Below are 23,846 nucleotides of genomic sequence, written 5' to 3'. Positions count from 1 at the left end.
ATACTCTTCCAAAAACAATGCTAACTTCTTAGAAACAAAGGCCAAATAATTGCTTAATGAAATACATAACCATATTCATAAACTTGCATTTATTAGCATAAGCAGACAAATTGGTTACAGCAGGATTCATTATGTTCAATTGCATTAGTACTGTAGTATTTAGGAATACACTTAAAGTTACGTATCTATCTAGAAATATCTGAAAATGTAAGAATAGTTACTAGCTAGAGACTTGAATTTGCCTTGCACGAGTGGTTGTTTATATATGTTATAAATTATCTTATAAAATATCGATCCCTTTATGTTACAAATATTGTCAATTTAGAAATTAATATAGTCTATTGTTTACAGCTTCAGTATTACTATAATTAACTGCAAATGCCTTCAAATGTAGCTGTATCATGTATGTGAGTGTGTATATATATACCTATCAAGTTGAGCAGACAAAAAATATTTAATTTGAATAGAGCTGTTACAGAAACTTCAAGCTATTTGTGTTTAATACGAATTTTCAAAGAGAAAGTCAAAAAAAATTTGAAGCATATCCTTAATGATTACCTAAGAGTTATCTAGTAATTACAGAAGAATAATTCTAGTCTGTTAGAGGATGCATTGACTCTTTACTCTTTGGCAGGTTGATGACATCTTAGGAGAAGGCAGTGATGAAAGTGATAGTGAAAAAAAAAAGCCAGAGAAGGAAGGTGAAAAACCTCAGATTAGTGCAACAGAGACTGTAGGAATGAAAACAGATCAGAGACCCGGATCATCGTCGTCATCATCGTCATCATCAAGTGAAAAAAGCTTAACAAGCAGCGTACCCAGGTATGAGTTTTTTCAAGTGTAAAAAGAAGCGTTAATGATGTTTCACTGTGATCCTGCACTATTTATTGTGTTTTTTGACAATATGATCTTTGTTGTTGTTAACCTCAGTGTGTAGGTGACTTTTCTTGGTAGCTAGCTGAAGTTGCCCTGCTGATTTCTGCAGTATTTGGGGATTGTTCTTAAAGAAATGGTTGTAATAAATATCTATTGAGAACCAGGATCTCATCTGTTTTGAAAGAACTGAAGATCACTAACCCATACTTATTTTAAAGTAGTCTTGATCTTGAATCAAATTTGGGACAATGTGCTTTGTAGAGTTAATTTAAATGAAATATTAAGTACGGTTTTGGGAAGCTATGGCATTTTTGTTTGTTTTTAATTCTGAATTTTTGAGATTTATTTTTTTAGTGGGAAATTCATAAAACTGAGGTTAGAAACTCATTTAAATAAACTTACTAGTCCCTTTTGCAAAAATTATTTTGATGTCCCACCGTTGATTGTTTGAACAATGGCTATGAAACCAATTTGCTGGTAAACTAGAACTTTATGAAATAAATGCCTATTTTAAATACATTGAGGAAAGGTACTCAGTCTGCAACTCCCTAAGTTTTTAAGCCTGACAATATATAGAAGACAATATAAGATGAAGATCATATCAGTTTTAATTTAGAATTGCTGGGATCATCATCCTGTACCACCAAGTGTTAAAAATAAAAAGACATGCACTGTAGCTTTTCTGCTTGCTTAATTGTATAACATATTGTCTTCTGTTGTAAGAATTTAAGCTCAGGAGCTTAAATGAACTAATAGTTTTTCTTTAATAGTGGGTAATGTACGTGGTAGGATTTAAGCGATTTATTTACGTTATTTTGACTTTTTTGACCTATTCATGTGATACATTGGAACCACCTGCTTAAAGATTAAAGCAAGTACTGCAGTCCAAGTTAAAAGTTACTGCCTTCTGAACAGTAAGATGTAACTAAACATGAGATCAGCTCACAAAGTACTGATACAGTTGTTGATGTTGTATGCTTTCTAGGCAGGAAATTCTGCTCGATAGAAAGGAGTCTGTCATCCTAATTCCATTTTAAGTTTGAGTTTTGGATTGATGTTTTCATGGTCGATCAGTGTTAGATGTGGTAATGGTACCAGAGAGATGATGTAAGAACAGTCATTAAACAGCAGGATTGAAATAACCCGGAGCTTCGTCCATTCCAACACAAATAATGGTTACAGTTTCCGGGGGCCACGTTTCTAAAAACTAAGGGCTGTACAACCATACAGCAAGATCAGAAGTTTCTGTTGTGAAATTTGGCATCCTTGAGGTGTTAGGAGCATAACAAGGCTGAAATTATATTTAGTAATTTTCAGTTATTTCTGTTCTGTCATACATGTATAGTCTGGTGTTGCATTTTATTTGTTACCATGAACGCCATCACCTCTTGCCACATTGAAAAAACAGGCCTATTGCAAAGGCCTGCCCCAACCATTATTTGTGTAAATCTAGCCTTGGATTTAAATCATTGTTTCACAACTTACTTTAATCTTCCTCACGTTCCTATTTTAGCTATTAATGTGTCCAAAGTCTATAAAAGAAAAATAAATTTTCAAAAATCATCAAGAATTGAAGCTTTTACCACCTTCCTTTTTGCCAAATGTGTGCATTTCAGTATGTGTATTCCAAACTGGAAAATTTTGGTGTTCCCTGATGGTACAACTTAATCTGAATATAACTATAGTTCAGACAAGCTAAGAGTATGTTTAAATGGATGAATTTCTTTGCATTTCTAACACTCAGAAAGTAAATATTCTTTGTATGTAGTGTACATAGGCAACTAAAAAATTACTGCGGCTTCAGCTAGGTTTTTTTTTCCCAGAAATAATGGTGAAACATTCCAGACTGAAGTCCAGGATCAGCTTCTAACGACAAGTGCTTCTGTTGGCAGCACAACTTGCTGTTCTCACATGAGCAGGATGTTCTGCAGAACGTTAATGTCGCTTCTGTTTGGAAGTGAATTTGAAGGCTCTGAGAAGGAAGAGGCCTCTGGGCATGCAAAACAATTTATTTATATACTTGACTATCAGGGAACTACCGTTATTGAATAAATTTCCAATGTAAACATTAAGTATATATTTCTATTTAAGAACATTTACTTGAAAGCTGTCGTTATCCTTTTTTTTTTTTTCCTTAGCTCAGAAATGTGTTTCTAATACACACTTTCTCATAAAGAAAACTTTCTATTCAAGGATCTATGCCCTATCCCCATCTTCACCCCAACTATTTGCGTTCTTTTGTACTAGTATTCTCAGAATAACAGTCCTAATTGTCCCTATTTAGACTTGTAATAAAAAACATATGGCTATAAAACTGCCAAAATATTTCCTGATATACATGCAGTTATGTCATGTAACCATGTCTAGTAGTGTAAGGAGGTAAGTAGCAAAAAGTTGCTGTATAATTATGAAACTGCAACCTGCTTTAAAAAAAAAAAAAAACTCTTTATCATGTGGGGCAAAGATCTAAAATACTCATCTACCCAAACATTTTGCTGTTGTACTAATTAAATACACAATGCAGTCATGCCTAAAAGCATGACTTAGATTCCCAGTCCGTCTTAGATGCATTTAGCTTAAAGATCTAAAAAGCAAACTGGAAAGGAGGGAAATTTTTGGAAAATAATAATTATGATTGAAGACATTTGTCTTTCCAGAAATTGTCTTCAGATAGCCATTTTAATAGGTGGGATCAGTCGCATTCAGTTGCCTAACACTTTTTTCTTACATAACTCCACTTCAGTGGCTTGTATCGTTGCCAGTCATAAACTGGTAGAGCTAAAACACATTTAGATTTTTTCTGTATTTCACACTTCATTGCTTTTGGAAAAATTTAGTAAAAATGGTTCAGCCTCTTGAATTGAGGAGAGAAAATTCTATTTAAACTTTAAATAAAAAATAAATTAAAAAAAAAAAGCTTTTCATTATTTGGAAAGAACTTCTTGTGGCTTGTTAACCCTTTATTTTGGAGTGTTGGATCTCAGGTAACAGGTAACCTATGGATCAAGTCCGTACTTTTTTGAGTCGCTGATGGAAGTTGACCAAATACAGTCAAGTTCCAAGTATATGTGTTTCTCCAAAAAGTTTGTTAGGCACATGTTAGGCAATCCTTATTAACACTTCATATGATTAGTAAAGGATTTCATACCCAGTATTTCCTGCTGGAAAAACTTATAAGTAGTCTAATTGAGAATGGACTAGGATTCTAGTGATTCTGACCTAATTTGAGTGTCTACATATACTAGGGTAAATCTCACTCCTTAATACTTCTTTGCTTCAAGGTGCAAAAAGTTATTTTTACGAGAAAACTGTGCATAGGATAGCTATACTTGAAGAATGTAGTTACAGCCCATGCTCTGTTTTGTCTCTTGTTTTATGAAAAATAGATTTGATCAGAGTGAAATGCTCTCCAAACTTCTTAAGTGATTTCCTTCCCAGAACAATCTTTATGGTACAGTATATACTGACAAGTTATTTTAATGGTATCTTTACTCATTTATTTTAAAAATGAATTACTTTTGTAGCAGGAAAGTTTCAACAATATTAGAATATAATTGCAAATGTCTAGACAAGGTGGGGAACTTAAAAAGTAGAAGAAAAATTTAAAAGAAAGCTGGAAGTCTTACTCTTAAAATTGCATCCACCTGCATGCATGCTTCTGTTCATCATCCATTTTACTATCTTTAAACTAGATTTCTTTTTCATTTTAAGGATGCCATTTGACCACAAACATACTTAAAAAAAAAAAAAAAAAAAAAAAAAATCATTCTTGTGTTCCATTCTTAGAAAAAAATACAGAATAGATTTTTTTCATTTGCAAGTGTAAGCAATGTTGCAGTTGGCTAACCCAGTGCTGCTTTTTGCAGATCTATTTGAAGACTTCTAGTGCAGAAAAAATGACTGTTCAAGTGTCATAAGTCTAAATTTGTATGCATGTTTGCCCTAAAATATGGCTGTTAAAATCCCATTTTGATGATATGAAGGGTTACATTATACCTGTGTAAAACAGAAAAATAATCATACTAACTGCCTGAAAGACTTTTGAATTTCAATTTTGCAATATATTGCTCAGTAGACTTGAGTTATTGTAACAGCAAGCGTACAGCCTTCTTAACAAATCAAGAATTTCCTCTTATGAAATGATTTACATCACTTAAAGCTTTTCCTTGGTTTTACTTGTCATTTGTCTCTTATAAGACAGTTAATCTTTCAGTCTGTGTCTATTTAAGTACCATAACCATATGGAAGATCCAACATGAATTTTACCCTGAAGAATAACAATATTCTTTCTACTTTGCTGTGCCTGAAATGTCTTTTAGCTAACTCATTTATTTGTCTTTTCTTTGTTAGATGCGCAGAAGGAGTTGTAATGCTTCATAAATTTCTTTTCACACAAGAATTCAGAAGTGATTTCTGTGAACAGATTATACCAAATTTGCTGTGCTGTGTTCCACATAACCTTCCTAGAAAGTTTTTGCTAACAGAAAGGTGATAGTCTCTGGAGGTCCTTCTGTGGCAAATATTTGATTTTTCAAATTTTTCTCAATATTAAATTAGGTCACAAATCTGCTATAAAACTAGACAGTTTTTTCCTTCTTCAGAACTATGAGGTATAGCTATGGCATGTTATATCTAGGGGGCTAACTAAATCATACAAAAATGCTGGGTTGAGAAATAAGTACAACCTGCTTTTTTTGAGGTTTTTGCATCACTGTTTTACCAGTATTAAGTGAGGGTGTAGAGGATTGGGTTTTCTATGCCTTTGTAACCCCACAGGTAGATGAAAAGATGCTGAAAATTATTGGTAGGTAGACGTAGTGGTAGATGTGATCTAAGGAACATAAATATGTAGTGCTGTTTTATTTGATATCGAAGCTACCCATCAAGAAAAAGTCAGGCATGCCTGACTAAACTTCCTGCTTAAGGAGTGTTAAATTCCTTTAAAAATAAATAAGGAAAGAAAAAGCTAACAAAATTTGAAAGAAATTATCTTGGAGACCTGCCACAAATAGTGTTGTTATAAGTTTTTGGCACTGAACATTTATTTTCAGGAAGACTGAGTAGAAAACTATAATAAAAATTAAGTCTGAGTTTTGAATTTTATTTTTTATTGTAAGTGAAAAATACCTTTCTTCTTTGTTTGCTCTTACGTACTGTCTGAGAAAACTGTTCTGCAGGAGGATATTTGAAGTATGAGATTAAGACATATATTTTGCTTGTTGTTTTGTTGTTGTTTTTTTTGTTTTTTTTTTTTTTGTTTTTCTGTTTGTTTGTTTTTTTAAGATAAGCTATCTTGCTATTAATATCTTAAACCTTCAGAACTAGTTTGTGTGCTTCTACCCCCACCCCCCATCTTTATTTTTTAGCTTTTGTATTTAATTTTCTTCCGTTGCTGTGGTAAAGTTTTTCATTCTATTCCTAATTTGAAGGAATTAAGTTTTATAAACTTGTATGGAAAATTTTTTGTGGGCAAGTCTACAAATTAATAAATCATAGTTTAAAATATTTCAGCTGTTCAGAAAAAAAATAGCAAAGCATACAATAAAGTTGTCAGTAATGGGGCTATAACTCAATCCACAGTTGGTTTTGAAGAATCTTCTGGTTTATTTCTATATGCCATTCAGCTCCAAAAAAAGGAAAATTTTGTACCACTGCTGCTTGATGAGTTATCACTTGATCTGTGCAGAATTAGGCTCTTTTATGTGCCATCAAATCACATTTTCAACTGTGATTTCATTTATATAATAATCTGTATTCCAAATGTACTAACATCATGACCAGCCAGCATTATAATCAAGTATAATAGCAAAATTTTGCTTTGCTCAGAAAATTATAATAGCCTTCTCTTTGTAAGGGACATTACAAAATGTAGGTTCCTTATCTCTGTGGAGCTGTTGGTCGTTTTTCATTTCACGCATAGGTAGTCTCAGATGTAGTGATTTTTCTATGGTCACTCTTCCAAGTTGGTGTAATCCAGAGAAGGATTAATGATGATGATGTGACTGGGTGGGGAGTAGGGATTCCTGGTGAATTAAAGCGGTGATACCAGAGTTGTGTGGATGTATTTCTTTCATTCAAATTTCTTCAAAAATAAATCAGAAGAAACTATAGCAAACACGTGAAAGAAGTAGTAAGAAATGAAGTAACAATCTCTTTGTATATGGTAGGCACACAGCTCTCAGGAGGAGCAAACAGCAGTGGCAACAGTGTGCCTTGGTACTTAAAGGTCTTATCTACGTTGATATTTTAGCTCAGGTCAGGAGCAGCGTGCCTTTGAAGCAAGTGGTTGTCACTGCTTACCATGCTTTGGTGTGTATCTCAAAGGGTCTGTCCCGTGCACAAATCAGCTCCTTTAGGTGAATGTAAACTGGGATTTAGCTGCAAGATCTTACCTGCTGTGCTCCAGCTGCTAATGCACATTCAATCCACAAGATGGGAATGTGGATTGAATGATAGTCCAAAGTAAAACTATTTCTGTATTTTCTGTCTTTAATCAGCTGTAAGGTTCATATGTAGCAATATGCCAAATGTATTTCTTCCCTACGTACAATGTCAATAAGGCAACAGTAAGTCAACTCAGATACTCCATTTAAACTTAGCTATGTGTTCAGAGTTGTGTCCTAGTTTTATCATTTCTGATAGTTACTATCAGAAGTATACAGTAACCACATTTTTGTCTTTCTTTTTTGATAATTTAAACATTGGTACATTGCAGTACATTGCTTAATTTTAAAATTTATAGTGGGAAATTACTTAAATTATGAGAGCATCACTGAATGGTAAAATCAGCTATATAATGAAATATGCACATGGGTTAGTTTTTTATGAGTACTCAATTAAGTAGATGAGATATTCATATCTGCAAGCTTGTTAATGAATTTAATGGCCTAAATTTTCAAGCTGTTACTAAAAATATATCTACTTGCAAGTTCTGTTAATTTCCAGGTTAAATTACAGTTGTTTCCAGCTGCTGATTAGTCTTGTTGGTATACAGTGTGCATGTGGGTATCAAGTAAATAGTGAGAGAAATATTTCAGAAAGTGAATCTGAAATAATCAGTAAGTTGGAGTTACAAGTGGTTGCAGTTGGCCTCATGGCTTTTTTCTGAGCAGTGCTACAGTTAGCTTTACTCCTATAATATGTTGTTTGTAAGAATTTTATTATACCAAAAAGTAGAGACAGCCTAGATCTTTGTACTTGAAAATATGCCATAGTTTCTTTTTTTAACCTTTTAGTTGACTGAACTTGACCTTACGTGCTTTGAGGTTCTTAAATAAAAAGCATATTTACTGTATTTTCTTTAGCAGCTCTTCAAGTAATGAAAAATAGAAACTTCTTGGCAAAAATATTTTGATGGAGAGGCAAAAATTAGTTTTTTACAGGACATGTTTGTCAAGCATGTGAGCACGTTACTTGTCTTTTTTAAAAAAGTTTGGATTTGACATAGATAAAATAATACTTTTTCTGTTGTTCTTAGAAAGCGATGACAGTATTAACCTCAAAGCATCCAATTACACTGAACAGATAACGTTTGTTAAAAAGCTTTCTCGTGGCTACCTGTAGCAGCCTTCAGGAAGACATAAAGGTGACCCAATGAGTTCTCAATTATTCAGAAAAATGCCACATTCAAAAGTCAGTTCTCAATAAACTAAGTTCTTGTTTAGGATGGTTGTCTGGGAAAACAAGCAGCCCAGTAGAATTTTGATGTATAAAGACATGCTTTCATTTTCAGTTTTAATTTTGAACAAAGCTGAGTTAATCTGTAAACTACTACTATTTTCTTACATACAGTATTGTTTTATGTAGGTAAGTCAAATGTTGACTTCAATATTTCATATATATTAGGTTTGATTATAATGTAGTCTTAAAAACCTATCTGACTGCAAAGCTGCATTTTATTTCTAGCTCTAAATCAGCTAGAATATAGATCGTTCCAAGAAATTATAGGTTTGGTTTTTGGAAGGATGGTACTTCGCTAGTAATAAATTTACAGCTGAGTGCCTTTTATCTGGCTCTCTTATTACTTCTCAGGCAACTGTTACTGTGACTTATGATTTCATGGACAGCAGGAATACTATGAGAACATTCACATAAGAACCAAGAACAAAGCAGTTCATAATCATCTTCAGTTTTTGGTATGTGAGCTGCATCTACGCTGGGGGGAAAAAAAAAAAAAAACAGAAAGCTGGAAGTATAGTGATTCATTTATTAGCTTCTCTTACTGTAGTGTCATAGTCAGACTCAGTTATTACAATAATCTCAGTGTTTTTGATGCTGTATGTTCTTTGAAATTTAGTTTTATCCACATACAAAAATATGGGCCTGAAACTAGAAGGATGCTAGAGAAGTCCAGATGAACAAAAGGAATGTTTCACCTAGAAGTAAAGCCAGTGGATGTTTGTGTTCCTTGATTTCTGTAGGACTTTGATCTGAAACTTCAATCAGCCTTTCTGCCTTTTCCATGGTCTACTGGTATGGAGAGTTGTGCAGGGAGAAGCGGTTCAAATTTTCAGGAGGTTTACAAAGATCTATCTGTTAGTATCACATCTTCTTAATTAATAGCCCATGTTTGTTTAGCTGTGTTTTTTTTGTTTGTTTGTTTTTGTACTGTGATTGCTGATGCATCAGTCTGTAAAACACTAGAAACTATGTGATGATTGATTATGATTGGTGTCTCAACATCTGGGAAGCGTGTAATTGGTTTACCTTGTGCTTTTCCATGTCTAGTTGAAAAGATAGTTTTGCTTCTCTCTGTGGTTGCTGTCACTGGAAGGATATGAGCATCAGACTAGCAACATATTACAAATGCCATATATCATAAAAGCTGTTTCCTTCTTCCAGAAGGAGGCTGTGGTAGCTCAGGAAAATGAAGGGGTACTAGAAAGATCTGGAAAACAACAGAAAGCACCAAATAATTTTGAGTGATATTTAAGGCAATGGATGATGAAAAGGATAGGAAGAGTAAATATTTTAGCAAGTGATTTAACTGTCTGCCCATCGTTGTGCTCTAGTACTGTTGTAAACACAGGACCAGCACACAGCTGGTTTTTTTCCAAATGATTTGAAATGTATTTGAGAGGAGAAGAGGTAAGGACAAGGAAGCACCACAGGTGAATACTGCCTCCTCAGAATCTGCTGGCTCTCAGATGTGTCCCAAGGTACTTACCACTTGGATCCCATAACAGGGAAATTGTGCATGATTTCATATCTTTGCAGGTCTAATCTAAGACTTGTTCAGCATCAGACTTTTCACTTGATCATAAGATTTCCGGTAATTATTTCATGAGGGTGCTGAGGGAGCTGGCGGATGTGATTGTCGAGCCACTTTCTGCCATTTACCAGCAGTCATGGTCAACCAGAGAGGTCCTGCATGACTGGAGACTTGCTAATGTGACGCTCATCTATAAGAAGGGTCATAAGGAGGATCTGGGGAACCACAGGCCTGTCAGCCTGACCTTGGTGCCAGGAAAGGTGATGGAACAAATCATCTTGTGTGCAATCACACAACGTGTGCAAGACAACCAGGGGATCAGGCCCAGCCAGCATGGGTTCATGAAAGGCAAGACCTGCCTGACCAACCTCATTGCCTTCTGTGACCAGGTGACCTGCCCGGTGGATGAGGAAAAGGCTGTTTAAAGCAGGCAACTCTTTAGATGTGGATTTTTATTTAACCAGAAAGTAGGGTGCCGGAGAAGTACTGTAAATGATGCGTGTGCATGATTAGTCCTCTAAAATGCCACTGTTTGTGCTGTGATGGAAAGGGCTTAAGCTCAGAATAAACTAGTTTTCACGGAGTAATACAGCTCTTAGATTTAGTATTTTTTTTCTCAAATCCCCTTTTGTTTTAAATATATATATATACTTGTATATATATACACACACACATATATATATACATATGTATATGTAATATACATAATATAATGTTTGTCAGGACTGTATTCTGATTTTTTTCTCCTTTGTAAAATAGTTGTTCTGTGTAGAAATTTAATCAATGCCCAAGAGAACAGGATGGAAATCCATTGTGCAGGGGGATGTTCCAATACTCGAATTAGTTCCCACTTACAACAAAATCAAACTCTCAAAATTATCCTGAAAGATTACTGAGAAATGCAAATATACCTTGTTGTATGTTGAGAGATGCATAAATCAATAGGAAAACAAAAGCATGTTTATTCGTCTGTTTAAGCTGAAAGTCCTTTTTTTTAAGGCTGCAAGCACACATCACTGATACGTAGCACAAGAGATACTCTCTCACCTCAGGAGAAATCACAGAAGGACATCATTTACTTTGTCGCTGTTGCCTATAGACTCTGAACGATCAGAGGCCTGGAGCACCTCTACGGGGAGGTCAGGCTGAGAGAGTTGGGGTTGTTCAGCCTGGAGAAAAGAAGGCTCTGGGAACACCTTTCAGTGGCATTCCAGTATTTAAAAGAGGCCTACAGGGAAGCTAGAGAGGGACTGTACCGGCAAGTGTAGTGGTAGGACAAGGGGTTTTAACTAAAAGAGATTTAGATTGGATATAAGGAAGAAATTCTTTACTATGAGGGTGGTGAGGCATTGGAATAAGTTGCGTAGAGAAGTGGACACCTCCTCCCTGGAAGCGTTCAAGGCCAGGTTGGATGGGACTTTGAGCAGCCTGCTCTTAGTGGATGGTGTCCCTATCCATTACAGGGGGAGGGTTGGAACCAGATGATCTTTAAGGTCCCCTCCAACCAAAACCATTCTAGGATTCTAAATACTTTGAGCTGCTAATCAATGAGGTATTTCAAAGGCCTAATACAGTATCTGTTAGTTAAAGAGAAACATGCATTTTGGAAAGCATCAGATCGTTAACTGGGTAAGAAAAAGAAGTTACAGGAGAGAACAGCGAGAGTGTAAACTTTCACACATTTAGACTATTAAGTAGAGCTAAAATTAACTGAGGTGCTGGTTCACATTTAGATCATGAGACTGAAATGGGTCTTCTACTTCTCTGTTTCCTACAAGGAGGAAGTGCACAGCTTATGCATGTTTGCTAAAAGTGTCAAGCTGCTAAATTTCTATTGCAATTTTTTTCTCCTCTAAAATAGATATCCTTATCCTTGAGTCTTTTAGAAAGGCTAATTATACAATCTTAAAACTCTCTGTCCCTTCCAAGCAAGCCTTCGTGCAGAATTAATGCACGAAGCAACTAGCTTTATTATACTGCCCAGGGAAGTGGTGGAGTCACCATCCCTGGAAGTCTTCAAAAGATGTTTAGATGTAGAGCTTAGGGAAATGGTTTAGTGGGGACTGCTAGCGTTAGGTCAGAGGTTGGACTCGATGATCTTGAGGTCTCTTCCAACCTAGAAATTCTGTGATTCTGTGATTCTGTGATACTGAAGACTGCCCTACTGCCTGGGTTAGCCTCAAGACAGTTTTATAAAGTGTAGATGGGCCACTCCAGCAACTGTAAGTGACAAATGTGCCCAGTGTTGCAGTTCACACATCATATATCCCTGGCACTTGTCCTCAGAGGGCTGGCTGTGCTCCCTAGCCTGCAATGTCAACGCTTCCTTGGCCTCCAGGAGCAGCCTGCTCATAATTGCAGCCAAAGAATGAAATTAGCATGGGAGTATGCTGATGATTATTATTGTGTGGTCTGTGACAATGTTCTCATCCTTACAAACTTCAGTATTATCACTAGTTCTTTTTTTTTCCCCCCTGAAATCTTACATGACAGGTGCCATAGCTGAATTTCAAGCGAACTGGCAGTATGTCACTGGGTTTTGCTGGCTTCTCCCAAGACGATTCTTTTTTGAGAGAACGTCTGAATTATTTCTGTTAGATGGTATTCTTAAACAATTGTATATACGTTGCTTCTTGGTAGAATTCATATCCTTAAAACATGGTGTGTGGTTTTTTTGTTTTTTTGTTTTTTTTTTTCAATTCAAATCTATCAAATTTAAATAGCAGCAGGATTTTTTTAAAAAACTTTTCTCATTTTGCTGGGAATACTCTTTTCCAAAGCAATTCTCTCTCCATATGGGTATGATACCACTTTTGCCAAGTTTCTGTAGAACTTGGTGGTTTAATAAGCAAGGTATTCTTCACTTTAACTATAACCTAAATATGGTTAATATTACATTAAGAACAAAGTATGCTGTTACAGTTCCCTAAATATTTTATCATTATTCAGTAAAAAGCTGAACACTGGTACTTTCAACTTGTGCAAGGCATTTTAACATGATTCTGTGCTATCTTCACATTTCTTTCTACAATATGAAGGGTTCACATCACTGCAAATTGCTAAAAGGCATGTCAACTATACAGCACTGCTTTTCTTGCAGTGCAGGCAATTATCAGTCATTGCTTTGTGTTTGTATTAGGTCACATCAGGTAGAAAGTCTGAAATCCTTTGAAATAATCAGGTTAGAGTGACCATTTGCCTCTGGCTTATTTTACTCCCTGTTGTAATGCCTAGAAGTCGTGTAGATACATTTTGTTCTTTGTTGATACAAACTTGTTTAGATGTATTATACAATAATGCAGTATTATCCAGCAAATGTCTGTGTCTGCAGATAATATAACCGAGGTTACACCTGTTAGTAGGTAATGATTAAACAGTTGAGATTGGGAAGAGAAGTTTCTTTGGAAATGTGAAAAATAGCATAAACCTCTCTTATACTTAGTGTTTGCAGTAACAAATTTTAAAACTAGTGTGTAACAAATTTTAAAACTAGTATATAGAGAAGTCATTAAAATGAACTAAAACATCGATGCCATTTTTTCTTTATGGGTTTTCCTACTTCAATACTATGTCCTATCCTTGGGAGTCTGCACGACACACTAGTACTAACTGCCCTAATCCTTAGGGGAAGACGAGGTGATCTGAAGTCTTCTATCTCTTACTAGAATTAGGGAAGAGCTGTTACAAGAGATCCTTATTTTCTTGATTACTTCAGTACTAAATAGGCTTCACTTAGACATCACGTAAGAAGTGTGCTAGTATTTGGAAAATGAACTGAATCTAAAGTATTTCTTTTTTTCTAGTTTATAAAGCAGCAGCAGTTTGGAACTGTAATGTAGGTTGTCAAGATTTAAGAGTATTTACCTTCTTCTCCTTTTCTCCTGAAATGTTCTAATAACTGCTAAAGTGTATACAGGAATTGCTGTTATTCTTATGTTTTCTTTTTTTTTGAACTCTTAACCATTTGTAATGATTTGGTGAATCTGTGTAACTTGAGTTCTGGGTGAAGTAATGAAATTGATTTATCATTAATGCTTCGATGCATTTGAAGTAGAAGTCTTTCTGTAGTCAGTGCCTTTTATCACAGCAGAGCCATTAACTAACAGCTTCTACCCTGGGACAATGGAGTGGCTAGAGCCTGAGGAAAAATAATTTTTTATAATGCATCTGCAAGAAGCACCAGTCCACAACAGCTGAATTTTGTAGAAGTAGACTATAGAAATCAAGTGTTTGTTATTGTCCTTTTAGATAGAAACAGTGAGGCCTGAAAAGTGATGAGAGACATTCACAAAATCAGAGAAAAAGGACAGAGAAAAGAGATGTGCTTTTCAGCAGAGGATTCTTTTTTAACTATGGAGCTAGATGAAAAAGTGCAAAGCATTGAAAGCAACACTTCTTCAGTTTGGAGAAGAGTCTGTGCACAGAGAGGAGGGTCTCAGCCACCTTAGAGGACCCCAACATAGAGCTTAGGGAGCATTTTAGACTAATGAGACAAAAAAATCAGGTGAACATGCCTGATTTTTATCTAGCTCAGTTTTTCTTTTGCTTCTGCAGTAACAATGAGTTTGTCTTAGAATCAAGAGCAAGTCTTTTGTTTACTTTAAGTAGCATATCACTGTTAAATGAACTGTAAAATGAGCATCTTTGGGATCAGAGTTGAAGGAAAGGGTACACATAAGCTACCTGGGAGTCAGAAGAGCCCACGACAAGGACTTAGAAGCCTGCAGCAGGTGTGCATGAGGTGAAAGAGGAGTAGAACGAGTGCTGATGAGATCCCAGCATAACCCTAACTTAAGGAAATCTGGCTATTGACACTGAGCAGCTCCCACATAGGTGGAATCCTTAATATGTAACACTACCCCTTGAGAGTCCTGTCTGTGGGATTGTTCAAAACAATCTTGCAGGTACAAGTGGAGAGTTTTCAGAACAATACACAAAGAGCAGTTAGGTGATACCGGCTCTGTAGCCAATCTGGGAGAGGTGCTACTGATATATTACCTATATCAAAAATTTGCCAAAAGTACTGTTTATGTTTGAAGAAATGAAGGCTGCAAGAAACAAGGAAATGAGTTGGGAGTTCCTAGCTTTGTCTGCTTAAGGTTTTATCGTGTTACTGTTCTGCCATCTAGTATTATCCACAGCTCTACCTTGGCTTGCCAGATTGCCGTAGGAAGAGAGGGAGGACTGGAAATCTGAGTTAATTTGGAAAAAAACAAAGCAAAAAAGAAACATCTGGCTTGGTGGTGAACAGCTAAAGCCAGCCAATTAGACATGCTGGGGAGGAGGGCAAGGGAAGTGAAGATCTCTTGTAATACCCTCAAAATATGTTACCTTTTTTTTTTTTTTTTTTATTAAAAAAAAAAAAGTATTAATTTCTGACCAGTTCTCATAACCCACCCTGAGCTCTTAATGTCTGGTCCCTTTTCACACAAGGGGAACAATAAGAAAACCATTTCACTCTATCTTATACTTCAGAGCACTTGTGCCACAAATAGTGCTCTGTTCCAGTTCTTCTGGCTGATGGTAAAAACCTCTAAGTATCAGATGGTTTTGGAGTTGGAGTTATTTCTGTTTCTCCACAGGAGCAATCAGCTGTACCAGTCTCTGGTATCCTGTTCCCCCTCATCAGTGAAACAGCTCCCCAAGCACTGGGCAAATATTTAAGCACTTATTATTAGCACCACCCCCATTTCAGCCATCTGCGAATATTAATATTCGTGTGCAACTGTGACTTGAAAGGAGTGGTGAGAGATAAAGGAGGACATAAAATTCACGATGAGGAAAACTGGTGACATACCGCTTTAATTTACATACCAGTGAGAAAGTTGACACGAAGCCTCTGAAGAATTGCCTGGCCATAAAGTAATTTAGCCAGCATTTTTCCCTTTAGTGAAGATGAATGCTTCACTGCAATTTATAAGCTATTAAACAATTAAGGTTTTTCCTTAGTAAAATATATGGATATTTAAATATCTCTTGAGAATAAGGAAACCAAGAAGTACATTAACAACTATTAGCAAAGGTTTTTAATCCTTCATTCCATGACACTATTAAGACCTTGGAACATTAACATGAATATTGTGAAGGCAATGTTGTTCCAATCAGGAAAAATAGCTAATATGTTACAACCCTCTAGTTTCCCTAAAGAGTTCTAAAAGTACTTTACATTTCACATAATAATTAATGTACATTAATCTTGACCCCTGACAGACTGTAATGGCTGCTAAACAGCAGTATATATCAACAACTAAAATGATTACTTAAAGCCTGTTCTGAAAACACTGAGAGAAGAAAGACAGTGCTGTTTCTTAATGCAGGGGATAAAAAACAGAAATTAAAATGGACAGATCACCAACTTGTGAGTGGCTTCTTAATCATACGAACTCCTACTAGGCTTTTCCATTTGGAAAAACATAGTCAGGTTTTGCAGAAAACTTGAGCTTAACATAATGTACTTCTGAAATACGCTGATTGCAGGGACTTGTCCTTGCATTGTTATCAGCCAAGCATGTGAAAAGTAAAATGTAGATGATTTAAGTCCCCACTCCACAGAAGTGTCTTTTGCTATGTGCCTCATGAGTATTGCAACCACATTGTACGGAAGGATTTTTTCTTCATTGAAAGGAGCGTCTCCCTTTCTTATTTTGCCACTTTTAAACTGCTAGTGTGGCTTATGTGTGCCTTCAGCTATCCCAGGAAATATACACTGAGAAATTGAATTTAATAGATGACAGTATTTGATTTGCTGGTTACAAGGAAATAGCCCTTGAGTTACTGAATTTGAATGTTCATAAAAATACATTCATGCTAGACAGGCAAGCGTGCTGTGTTCCTCTTCTAGTTGCTTTGCTTATTAGATGTTTCTATTTTAATATAGCATTGTATTTCTTAAAAGGGTTCCATTAAGATGTTGAACAGACCTGACAGAATCTGCTTTTCAATTAACAGAGAGAAAAAAAGTCCAACACTATTTATTTTCAACTAACTACAAACTAAGGATGACAGAAGCAACAAATACTGAACTTCCTTTCACTGCTTTGTTTCTTATGACTCTTCCAGAGAACTAAATTTGAGTGAAAACTAAGAGAATGGAATTTTCATTTGACCTATAGTACTTTGCAATCATATTGTAGTGATCATTCTAACAGTTCTAACAATGCATTTTTATTTTAAGCATTTTTTCATGGTTTATTTTTCACATGCGTACACAATGTTCAATTGCAACTTCATACATGTAGTTTCTTCTATTCCTTTCTCTACTTTTGGAGTACCACTAAGTGTATTTAGGGCTCAGTAGCATTCTGTAGATTAAATTTTCCTAAAAATAACTTTTTTGCATTTATAATTAAGTGTTTTATATTTTAATATCATCACGGATTCTACTTGATGTTTATTTAAATATGTTGCTAATTCATTTAAATACTTCTTTTCTGAAAATGCAGTTCTCTTTTAAACTGATTTCTTCATCCCAGATAAGAAAAATAAAATAATGCCTCTTTTGGTATGATTTAAAGAAAGGAGGTGAGACTTGAGAATTCTGGCTTCAGAGAGTTTGAGATGAACTGGGCCATAGGAAGGAAAGCTGTAGTCTAGAATTGTATATCTGTGGGCTTCCTAGGACTGATTATACAATGGAAAAATATTTAATGCATAGGCAATGGAAATATGACTTGTACAGGTTTTTCACAGAGCTGTCAGGTATTTAAAGTTCCAAGTTTAGTCTTTTGGAAAACCTAATTGTTTGTGAAGTTAATAATACTTAGTTATTTTGTTGTTGTTGTCTAATAGAAGTCAAGCAAAATTGCATTTAAAAATACAAATCAGGCTAATGGAAACCTATAACGTAGAGATGAATCATACTTCCTAAATATTAAGAAGGAATTCGTTATGTGCATAACTTTTGCCACACAAAAGTGTTATGCACTATGTCTTGGAAGCTTGAAATAACAAGGAGTGGGCACAAAATAATGAGGAAAACATACATTTTATATTGTTTGTTCTCTTAATAGATATGCTTCCATGGGGATATACTGCTTTACTCTGAAGACAGTAATCATTGATATGATGTTATTGCTCTTTACCAAATTCAAAAAAAAAAAAAAAAAAATGCAGCATTATATTATTGATGTTATTACTCCATTTTTTTTTTTATCAGAGTTAGCTTTGCATTTTATTTCAAAATATGTATTTAGATACTTTTGGAATAACTGTACAGCTGTGGTTTACAGTACACAAGTAGTGAAAGGTTTGTATATCTTAATAAGAGCAATCATTCTGGAGAGATTTTTCCTTTCTTACAGCAGAGGATTAACTCAGATGTGTTTGTTTGTTTGTTTTTCTGTTATTTTTTGTTCTTTTTTTTTTTGTTTTTTTTCTCCTCCCAGACAGTGAAGAAGTTTTCATATCTAGACTGAATAGAGTTGTCATTCTATGTTTTCAAAAGAACAAGGACTGACAAAATAGCATTCATCTTTTTGCATTTCCAAAGGTGTTGTTTAGTACAGCTGAATGAGGGATGGAACTATGTCAGGACGTTCCCTTAAAGTTTTCTGGAAAGTCTTCCTGTAGACTTGTACATCATTCTTAAAATTAAGTAGTTAATTGAGTATTTCAGGTCCCTGTATTTTGTTGATAGTCCTCAACAAAATGTAGTTGCTATGGCATGGATTTAAATAAAAAGGAGGGTTTGCTGCAAAGACTAGTAACTTCAAATGCTTTTCCCTTAATTTTTCAGTAAACAGTTCCTAACATTTTTAGGAAATAATCAACTGGCAATGAAATACTGGTTTCTTCATAGATATTTTTCTATGGAATCTTTGCTATTGAGTTAGGTATGAACAAACTCACAGCATTTGCAGTATATGCTGTCAGACTACCTTTTGGTTTTCGGTTGACAGAACACCATCAGTTTCCATAGCTATAATATTGTAACAGGTGAATATTTTGAACTGTGAATGTTGTGCTATAGTTTCCCCCCATGTCTTTATTTATCTTACTGTTTAGTTAGCACTACATGTATGCATCTGATCCACTACCTGTTAAACAACTTTTTCCTTCTTTTTCTTCTTTAATATGCAATTGGCTTTTTTCCAGCTAATAGTATCATTGATGACTAAAATAGTGCTATATCTCTGAAGGTTGAAATCATTGATAAGTGAGCAAGTGAAATTCAAGCTCCATACGTTTATATAACTTTTAATGGAAATGTGCTAAGATTCCTTCTGACTGGGCATTTTTAGCCTAGGCACTTCTTCATCTGAACTGTATGCTAATGCAGCCTGCATAAAAGCCACCAATATGCTTGAGAAGCTGATTTTTGTTCTGTATTGTGCTTGACTTTTGTGCACTCTGATTCCCTCATCAGGTTGCATTTGAGTTGAGATAGCAAAACCTGCGGGAAATGCTTTTACCTCACCCCATTTTTCCTTGTTAAGAATTTGCACCCCAGATTGAATCCATAACTTGCTGGGTCATTACTCACAAAATAACTGAATCACAGAACAGTTGAGTGTGGAAGGGCTTTCCAGAAGTCAAATGGTCCAACCCCCTGGTCAAGCAGAGGCACATACAGCAAGCTACCCAGGACCTGGATGGCTTTTTGGAGATCTCCAAGGATGGAGACTCCACAACCTCTCTGGGATACCTGTGCCAGTGCTTCCTCATATTCAGAAGGAACCTCACGTGTTTCAGTTTGTGCCCACTGCCCCTTGTTCTGTCAGTGGACTCCACTGGCTCCATCTCATTGCATCCTCCCTTCGGGAATTTACGTACATTGATATATACATTGACCCCCCTCAGCCTTCCCTTCTCTGGGCTGAATAATCCAGGCTCTCCCGGCCTTTCCTCATGGGAAAGATCCTCTAGTCCCTTTACCATCTTTATGGCCCTTTGTTGTATTAGGGCCATTGGGAGCCCAGGGCTGGATACAGTATCCCCGGTGTGGCCTCACCAGGGCCAAACAGACCTCTCTTGACTGGCAGGCAATACTTTGCCTACTTCTGCCCAGGATACCCTTGCAGTCTTACTTGTGGCAAGTGCACACTGCTGGCTTATGTTCAGCTTGGTGTCCATCAAGGCCCCCAAGTCAATTTATGTAAAACTGCTTTCCATCTGGGCAGCCCCCAGCACAGGTTGGTGCCTAGGTTGCAGGGCTTTGCACCTCTCATTGTTGAATTGCGTGAGGTTCTTGTCACGCTGGCCAGCCTGGCCAGATCCCTCTGGATAGCAGCGTGGCCCTCTGGTGCCTCAGCCACTCCTCCAGCTTCATGTAATCTGCAGACTTGCTCTTACCACCCTGTACCGAAGGAAAAATAAACCTAACATCACTGTGATGAGGTAATCAGTAAAGCAGCAGCTGTGTATCTTTTGGTCCCACTGGTGCAGCATCAGGGTGCTACAGTACTGTTCTCTTACCATTTTGATTCAGACTTTCCTCCTGGCCTCACAACCCATTGTGTCAGTTTCCTTGAAGAGCTAAGAAAGGGAAGGTCAGGCTGAGCCAGCCAACAAGACAAGTAGTCCAGGCTTCTGAGAACTAATATTTCTGGAAAAATGGCAGTAAGAATGTCTCCGTATAAATAGAAATTGTTTTGTATTTCAGTTTTGCTTAGAAACTCTTACTTGACTTACAATATTTGTATTTGTTTCCTTTGGGTATATGAGGTTCAACTTGGTATTTATCAAAGGTCTTTCTTGCTGTAATGATACATTTCTATGCTCTTAGAAGTAGAGGAACAATGGCTAAATTGTTGTTTTTTCCAAAAAGATACTTTATTAATTCTTTGTTACTGAAAGTGAATGCATTGTTTTTAATGAAACCCTACCTGCTGCTGAAAAGGACAGTTATTTAGGAGAGACCCGCTTTGCACATATTTCTGCTTGAAATTTGATCAAATGACCAAGAAAGGATTTTTGAAGGTATTTCTACATCTCATTATGAATTCTGTAGAAAGTCTTAACTTTTATTTTTGCCTCAGAAGTATATGTCTGATATAAAATTACCTTTTGGCAAAGAAAAGAGATTTTAGGATTCCACAAATCCAAATTCTTTTGCTTATGGCTATGTCCCAGTTGAAGCATTAGATCTTCCTCTGAGATCTTTCACAACCAGGAATATGATTCTTTCAGCAGAGTGTGGTGCACATAAGGTTCCTGTTTAATCTGGTTAGTTCTCTGGAGATGCGAAGAAATGTGTTGTTCAGACCAGCAGTGCTAATTCAAAGAGACATAAAAGAGAAGAATCAGATCCCAGGTTTGCAAGCGTGCAAGTTTAGATGCTAATGCAGTGAGAATGGTTGATCAGTTAAGGTTTTTTTGTTGGTGGTGGTTTGTTTTTGTTTTGTTTTGTTTTTTAAAAGGAAAATGTTATTTTGTCATATGTTTTTGAAATATATATTTTGGTATTCTCTCATTCATATGGTATATTTTTCTTTCTTTTGGTATGTGAGAGGAAAGTAAATCAACTGTGTTGGGTGGTCTTTTGTTGTTTTTTTTTTGTTTTTTTTTTTGAAGCATTATACTTTGTTTTCATTCTTTGTTTGGAGAAATGGGAGAAATAAAATTAGCAAAACTTTGTTTGCACCCACATCAGACAGTAACTAGCAGCAATTAGAAAATCAATTGTGGAGGTAGTAATTAGACCTCTTAAAAGTAATTGCTTTACCTTTTTGTCTAGCCCTGGAAAAAAAAAAAAGTGGAGTCCTTTCGTCCTGTTTTTTTTTGTTTTTTCCTCCTGTCATATAATAATGGTCTGAAAGAGCAATCAGATACCTCAATTCACAGACTTTCTCTCCGTCTACCCTTCCAGGGGTCACAAGCGCAAACTGGATGAAGATGATGCTGCCAGTGAATCCAGTAAAGAGTCTAGCAATGAAGATGAGGAAGGAAGCAGTTCTGAAGCAGATGAAATGGCAGCAGCACTTGAAGCTGAATTGAATGACTTCATGTGACATTCATGCAGAAGACGGAGTTTGTATTTATATTTTACTTATCATAAGCAGATCAGACTTCAGATGAGTCCCTTATGTCAGTACTCAATGTTTTTCCAAAATATGTGTGTATATTTTGCAAAGCAACACAAGAGTTGACACATTATTTTACAAAATCAGAAATAGATGTTTTTAAGGTGTTTTACTAAAGGAAAATATCCTTTTTTTAGACAAAAAAAAAAAAGTATTAAATGGGACTTGGTGTGCTATGCCAAAGACATGTTATGAGCTCTGCAGAACCTTCATGTACAGTACAGTTACAAAAAAGTAATACAAAAATTTGTGATTTAACATGCAACAACGCAACAACTTTTCAAAATATTGCAGTTTGTGGTTTATTGGTTACAATCTTCAAAAAAAAAAAAAAAAAGGGGGGGGGGAGGGAGATAAAGTAGATGGAATTGTCTGAGTAATACAGCAGGAACCTGATGAACTGATCGTCATTTTCCATGAATAAATGCTATCAAATATAAGAGGATTTTTAAAAGAAAAAAAAAAAAGAAAAAACAATTTATATTTGTATAGAAACAGAGAATGTGATATGCAAGCTTTGTGAACTCTGCACTTGACCCACCTGTCATTCGCTTCTAAAAGAGTACATAATGATCAGAAGTCAAGTTTTTAAGTTACTTTGTGAAATAGTTGGGTTCATTAGGGAAACACTTTAGTTTTTTAACTTGTCTTCTCTGTAACCAGAAATTTAGCACAGCATACTGTGTGATCCTGTACTGCCGTAAGAAGCATATTCACCCATTTGTGTTCTTGGAAAGAACGAGTGCTGCTTCAGTCTAGATAGGATTTAATTTCTTTGAAAAGAGATTTGATGTAAAGTTTTTGTATATTCTATTTCATATTTGACCCACAAAACAGATTTTCTTTCATTTAATAAAAATTCATTTTGTAGATCGTTTCCCTTTCCTGCATCACAGAAGTGAGTAACAAGAGTTCATTTGCTTCTGCCAACTACAATGCCCCTTTGCACATCATTTTTCCTGTACTGTGCATGAAAATGATGAAAAACACTGAAAGTGAGTGTGAAGTTGTAGATTCAGGGAGTTAACTGAGCCAGAGAAGAGAAACACTACCTCGGAAAATTACCTTTTCTTTGGTACATGAACTGTTACATTATGACACTTTCTCCTCTCTCTTTGGTTGACCTGTGAAGATACTGTAAGAGTCACTACTGTGGCGTGGGGTTTTTGAGGCTAGAACTGTGGTGTATTCTCAATGGTTAGCAACTGGAGAGACATTCTTTTAAAAGTTGTTAGCAAAAGAATGCTCATTAATTCACATGTTATGGTTAAAAGTACTTTCTGGTGCAGAAATGCTTAGTTTTGCCACTTTAACGGTACAACTGAGAGAACATTTCAGTAGACTCTGCTGGTTTACAAAGAACAGGCTAGTTCCTAAAGCTTCATAATGATGATAAAAGGATGAGAGAGAAAACAGGAGAATCTTCTCAGGTTAATACTGCTTTTCCACTTCAGAATGCAAGGTCAGCATCCATGAGATAAAAATGTTCTCAGTAATAAAATATTAAACTTCCTGGACATTTACATAGGTACCACATAACTGAAGCCTACACTGACCTGTTTCCTAAGCTTTTCATGAAAACAAGCAGGACTTTTCCAAGTGAGCTAAACTGTATAACAGAAAACAAACAAAAATACTGCACAAAAAAAAAAAAATCTAACAGAAGTCAAAACATTTTTTTCAGCAACTTTAATGCAGCCTCCCCAGATAGCGGAGGATGATTCCCTTCCATTAAACTA

General features: G+C 35.8%; 1 protein-coding gene across 2 annotated transcripts in view; it reads left to right on the top strand.

Annotated features, from left to right (window-relative positions):
* Positions 1 to 22,417, top strand: part of CTDP1 (CTD phosphatase subunit 1) — a 109,135-nt gene extending 86,718 nt beyond the window's left edge. For both annotated transcript variants that reach the window (XM_032181766.1, XM_032181767.1), the window contains exons 12-13: positions 635 to 822; positions 21,894 to 22,417. In XM_032181766.1, coding sequence (XP_032037657.1) covers positions 635 to 822; positions 21,894 to 22,035 — 330 coding nt within the window. In that variant the 3' untranslated portion in view covers positions 22,036 to 22,417. The remainder of the gene's footprint in view (positions 1 to 634; positions 823 to 21,893) is intronic.
* The last annotated feature ends 1,429 nt before the right edge of the window (positions 22,418 to 23,846 follow it).

The sequence above is a fragment of the Aythya fuligula genome, chromosome 2 (assembly GCF_009819795.1).
Source record: "Aythya fuligula isolate bAytFul2 chromosome 2, bAytFul2.pri, whole genome shotgun sequence".
Lineage (NCBI taxonomy): Eukaryota > Metazoa > Chordata > Aves > Anseriformes > Anatidae > Aythya > Aythya fuligula.
Note: the sequence above shows the minus strand (reverse complement) of the source record. Positions and strands in the feature narration are given on the sequence as shown.